This window comes from Morone saxatilis, unplaced genomic scaffold, assembly GCF_004916995.1.
Source record: "Morone saxatilis isolate NCDOM2014 unplaced genomic scaffold, NCSU_SB_2.0 Contig3, whole genome shotgun sequence".
NCBI lineage: Eukaryota > Metazoa > Chordata > Actinopteri > Moronidae > Morone > Morone saxatilis.
In genome coordinates this window covers 3,552,371-3,558,390 of record NW_023339873.1, presented here as the reverse complement: position 1 = coordinate 3,558,390, position 6,020 = coordinate 3,552,371, and the positions used below count along the sequence as shown (strand labels likewise).

At 38.2% G+C, this 6,020-nt stretch overlaps 2 protein-coding genes across 2 annotated transcripts in view; both read right to left on the bottom strand.

The window, feature by feature from the left end:
* Positions 1–1,735, bottom strand: part of si:ch73-49p17.1 (protein LBH) — an 11,484-nt gene extending 9,749 nt beyond the window's left edge. The window contains exon 1 of the mRNA XM_035674205.1: positions 1,546–1,735. The gene's annotated coding sequence lies outside the window, so the exon portion shown is untranslated. The remainder of the gene's footprint in view (positions 1–1,545) is intronic.
* A 1,565-nt stretch (positions 1,736–3,300) lies between these two features.
* LOC118336879 (neuroblast differentiation-associated protein AHNAK) overlaps positions 3,301–6,020 on the bottom strand; it is a 14,099-nt gene continuing 11,379 nt past the window's right edge. Inside the window, 1 exon segment of the mRNA XM_035673638.1 lies at positions 3,301–5,751. Within this exon segment, the coding sequence (XP_035529531.1) occupies positions 4,105–5,751 (1,647 nt within the window). The 3' untranslated portion in view covers positions 3,301–4,104.

Here is a 6,020-nt window from a genome sequence, read left to right as displayed (position 1 = left end):
TTGGAAACATTTGGGATACTGTAAAAACTCAACTCAACATATAGAACATAGAGCCAGAGTTTATACACTGTTTAATGAGGACATGTCACAGATTATATGTTTAAGTACTGAACTGTTCCCCCAATGCAAGAATTCAACCCAGTGTCTTAAAAATGCCTTTTTTTTGTGTTATTCACTGTCAGAAAACTAAAGTGTATTCTTCACATTGTCACAAGCTGCAACCAGCAATTGTTTGGAGTTATTTACTACAATTAGTCAATTAATAGATTAAAGATTGATTTTTGCTTTGTTTTATTGATAATAATCTCAATATTTCAGATTAAACGAAAGATCCGAGGACATCATGTTGAATTTCAGGACATTTTAACTGTCACTTGTCTCTACTTGTCTGATTTTATAGACTAATAAATGACTGGCAGATTAATTGTTAATGAGTTGCAGCCCACAGGAGAACCTTGATGTGCTGCTGATGTTGAATCGCAGACTTGAGATCGAAGCCAGATGCTTGCACCTACTAGTTTTGAAAATAAAATAAATCTTATTTCCACTTGAAACACACCCACATCGCCAGAAAACAATTCATCTCACAGCCAGTGTCTCATCCTCCATCCTTACTGTTTGCCTCTCGGATAAAAAGATGTGCATCTGGTGTGACCTCGCGGATTAAAATTCCTCCTCTCTTCTGTCCATCGTGAGATTCATCACGGTGGAGACGGTCCAGTTAAAGGGGCGACGGCTCAGTTTAATTCCACTATTTCATTCGTGCAGATACATTGATGGGATGTTGACTCTCTCTTCTCTTATCGCTCTGGCTGCTCTTAAAACATTTTTATTTTTTCCCACATTTCTGCTACTAAATCAGAGCCAGCAACCTCCTCAAATGCAGGTTCTTCAGATAAATCCAGTAAGTTTTTACAGCCCAAGGACATAAAAAAGACAATTCAATCCATGGCCAAATATAGGGAGATTCTTCTTTACTTACCAAACAGCCCACTGCTCTATTTCTGCTGCTTTAATTTCATTTCTCCTGTGTTTTTTGTTGCCCTAATTCACATTTCCTGTTCTATTTTTTGACTCAGATGCACAGAAACTTAAGTTTAATGCATCCTGATACATTCACAATATAAATACTAAATGTCTGAGCTGTGCAGGTTTGGAGCTTTTACCTGCATGCTTTACACAACAGGTAGCCGGTTTTACTGCAGGTAACAGGAACTATTAATAGATTTAAATACCGGTGTATAAAACACAGCTTCTGCTACACCTACACTTATAACACAGGCTGATCAGTGCCTTTCTGCCCACAATCCCACACACAGAGCTTCACCAGTGCACAAAATCCACAAGGTGAAGCATTTTTTAAAAAAATAAAAATCCCCTCAAAAAAACCTCAAAAGGTGCAGTTTAAATTCTTAAACTGATCAGTTACTTTTATAAAGAAACAAAAAAAAAAGGAATAAAAGGAATAAATGAGTGTTTGAGATGAAGAAAACGTTGGTCTGGTTGTTTCCAGAGTGGTTAAAAAGGCGGATAAACGCTCCATACCTGTCTGCGCGCTGATCCAGTGTCTCAGAGCAGGAAGGTCTCCGTCCTCCGCTGCTTCATCACACTGATGCTGCTGATGCTGATGATGAGGAGGATGATGATGATGATGGTGGTGATGATGATGATGGTGATGATGATGCGGGCTGTTGTGGGCGACAGGCGGTGGGGCGCGCGAGGCTCCCGGTGAAGTTGCCGCTCGCATTAAAGTGTTCAGAGGCTGCGCAGTGGAGCGGGACCGGTGCTGCGTTCAGGGAGTGTCGGGATTACGACATAACAAACTAAAGAGCTTTAAAAAAAAGTATGTGGACACCCTGACATTTATACTTTTGTCCACTTTTGGTGGTTAGAGAGTATTGTATTGCTACAGCATACTGTGATATTTATATTAGTCCGTGTGTGTCTCTCATGTGCTGTAGATTGCAGTTTAATTGTTAGAACAAGATTACATATGGGTGTCATTTTCCAGGTGTTCATATTTTTTATCCAAGTGTCCACATGCTTTCTGCGTTTAGTGTATTAAGGAGACTTCAGATTAGAGCCTATAACCCTTTTAAATAAATGTGATCTATTCTTAATTGAGGCTACTTTTAAGTGGAAATGACTTATAGGATAATTATTGCATGTATTACTGTGTTACCTGTAAGGTTTTGTTATGGTTTAATCAAACGTTAGATTTATTTTACAGAAAAGCTATTTCGCAAACAACCTATTTAATTGTATTAATTTATTTATTTTGGGAGTGTGAGTAGGTTTTATTATTTTGTTTTGTTCACAAGTTCTGCCTTTAACTGGAAGGAAAGCTCATCTACAATAGGTCTATATCAGATGCACTGTGGTATTACAAGGCCAAATTATGCTAACTGTGTGATTAAGCTCTGAATTTATTCACCTTTAATCACCTATGCAACCCATCAGAGGAATCGGTTATCCTCGAAATTGGAATTTACCAGGAGCACCTGAAGGCAGCTCCTTATTAGTAGTGAATGACCAGCCGTTGATGATTTTATATTTGCTAATATTGTTAGCTGGATTTCTCAGGTAACTTGTCACACTTTAAACCGCTAAAACTCTTTGTGTAGGGTTTATTTATTCCATGTTATAACATTTAAGTAAAGTTAGTGAAAGGTTCTGTAAATATTAAACAGCAATAAAGCTCCATATCAAGGAGAAATGCTGCTTTTTGTCATTATAGCTAGATTTAGATATTATATATAGCTTAAAGAGATTTCACTGTGTGTTATACGGGTAGTTCGCTTTATCTAACCGTTTATTTTATCATAAGAACACAATAATAGTAACTATATATTTGTGAGCTGTGTCTCCCTCTAGTGTGCAAATACATATATATATTAATGCTTCCCAGGACATTGTGTAAGTTAGTTATTTCTAAGAAATGTCTTCTGATTTTAGCTACTACAGAATAATATTCATTTTATATGTGAAAAAGAATTTTCCAATACTCACTCAGCCCACTTTGACCAAATCTGAGAGCATTAAAAAGGTGTGTTCATTTAAATTGGTGACCTATTTCAGTAAATCAAATGAAACAGAATAAACAGGAAAAACATCAGGGTTGAACCTGGATTACAGAACATAAGTCATCAGCTTTAGCCACAGGTTTTGCATATAATAATATTTATTTATTGTATATAACTTTGCAAACAGGTTGAGTCAGATTTCAAAGAGGAGCAGTGATCAAATAAAACTCCATAGATCATTAAAAGCTATTTACACAGCCACTTTAATATTCCCACTTTGTACAATAATATTGAAACATACTATTGATATATTTTTACTGCAGCAAATTAGGTTTTAAGCAAAATATTACTAAAAAATATAGTTGCAGCAGTACACTCGCTGTGTTTGATCGGAAGCGTTTTTGTTTCAGCTTTGCATTGCTATCATTTCTTTACATTTTAGCTACAGCAATAAGAATATCTTAGTGATACATGTACATATATCCCATCATATACTGCAATAGTGTAATTGTAGGTGTTCTCTATTGTCAACTTTACAGTTAAATTATTGTAAACATATTTTGGAATGTCAGTAACATTGATTGATTTTTGCAACAGTATTTTTTTAAATCAAATGCACTGGTGATTATCATCCGGCAAATAGGAGCACAAGTGAGTTGGATCAGTCTTGTGCATTAAAAACTATCAAACAACAAAGTTGTTTTTGATAAGCAAAACACATGGCTTAATGTAGTTCTGCACCATAATAAGCAAAAGATATTTGGTGAAGCCCCTGTCATTAAGGGCACTGAGTTATATAGCTTATTAATAACTTAATCACAGTGTGAAATACATAAATCCATCTTTTACAGGTGAACATGCAACCAGAGATTGAAGTTAGCACCAGTTAACACCAGATCTCTCAAACCCTCTCCTGTGATTGGTAAGCTTAACTTGCTAATGATCTTTTCCAGTTGCTAACCTGTTGTCTATCTCACCCTTCTATCACACGACTTATGCACAGTAAAATTGGGAACCCACTGGCCACTGAGGCTGGAAATTAAGGGATTGTATCTTTAGACATAATTTACATCAAGTTATTTCACTTTTTAGCTCCATCAAAGAACTTCATTTTCTCAGAGTGCACAGAGTCTCTCAGTCGTTGAATGGATGACGCTGTGTCGCCTGAGATGGGCTCAGAAGAGTCAAACATATGTGTAATTTGTTTAGTTATGACAATTGTTTCTTTGCCTTCACTTCTTTCACTTGATGTTTCCCTAACTACATGCCTCTCAATGACTGTTCTCTTGCTGCCTTGTGAGTCTTCGACAGTCCATGATGCCGATTCGTTAGCCTCTGATTGTAGGTGAAGGCCTCCAGCTGGTTGGACTTGGACAGCAGTTAGTAGCTTTGCATGCAGCGATTCTGGGGTTGCTTGTATATTTGATGTAATGACGTGTATCTTTCCAGATTCCAGTCTGAGCGTGTCTTCCGATGAAGATGAAACTCCAGATGACAGAATGGTGATTTTCTCAGGCAAGTTGGGTTCAACCGAGATCAGCTCACTCCTTGTGGTGGAAGTAATGATGTTCCCGTGCATCTCTCCAAGCCCTGTAGCAGTGTTAGGGTCAGAGTATTTGACAGTTACCTTGGTTGGAGAAGATAAGGACAGGCCAAGATGCTCACTTGTCATTGCAGAGCTAATATCAGCAAAGGCATCTGACGACTGGACAGAACAGGTGGGGCTTATTTCCTCATCCACCGATTCAGCTACAGGGCTCTTCTCATCCTTCTGCCGGTCTTTTTCAGATATCTTGGCAGGTTCTGATGGGGAAGACAGTCCAAACTTGGGGAATTTAAACCAACCTGTCTTCTCAGGACTTTTGGTAGTATCTTGCTTGGTATTTGTTTCCTTTTCCTTTGCCTCTAATTGCTTTTCACTGGGTTCATCTCGTTCATGAACTTCCTTTGAGGTTTCAAGATTTTTTGAAACATCAAATTCAACGTCAATATTCTTGAGGATCTCACCAAATGACGTCAGAGTCATTTTGGGTGATTTAATCTCTCCTTTCGGCTCAACTTCCATTTCCAGCTTATCTTCTTTGTATTCAGTTTCAACAGGGGAATATCCATCTTCAGGTTTGGGTCTTGAGAAACTCAGCTTTGGCATTTTAAATGATGGTAGTTTGAATTTACTTGGAGAGCCAAGACTTGCAGTGTCAGTCTCAGTCTTTGGTGTTTCAGTATCTGTTGTTGCTGCTTTGGACACATCCGTTTTAATATCAACACTTAGACCTTTGATGTTGACAGAAACATCCTCCTTAAGTTCAGGTGCTTCTACTGTGACATCATGGGTAGCACCTCCAATTTTCGGCATTTTAATTGTTGGTTTTTTAAATTTTGATGGTGATCCTCCAACATCTTTTGACTTAGTTTCAGTCTCTCCAGCTTTAATTTCAACACTAGCTGAAGATTTGACTCCAGTTTCAGGGACTTTTACCTCTGCTTTGACTTCTGGCAGTGTGATGGCTACATCTTTCTGTGATAAATCTCCTTCAGGACCTATTGCTTTTGGTAGTGTGATGCCAAACTTTGGCAATTTAAACTTGCTTCCTTGCCCATCATGTTCAGCTTCAAGCTCAGGAGCTTTAATTTCCATTTCAGGTTGTTTGACTTTCACTTCTCCCTCTGGAAGAGAAACGTCAACATGTGGGAGCTCGGCACTGACTTCAGGCTCTTTAACACTTGACTTTGAAAAAGAAAATTTGGGAAGTGAAAATTTTGTCTTTTTCAAGTTTGCATCAAGTTCTGTAGCAGGTGGCTCTTCCATTGACCCAGAGGGTCCTTGGACTTCAACATCTGGTAGACAGATGTCTGCTTTGGCCTCGGGTGATGTAACATCAACTTTGGGTGTTTCAAGGTTGACATCAACATCAGGGCTTTTACCACCTGTCCTTGAAAATGAAAATTTGGGAAATGTCCAGTTTGGTCGTTTCATCTTGGCTTCAGCCTCAACTG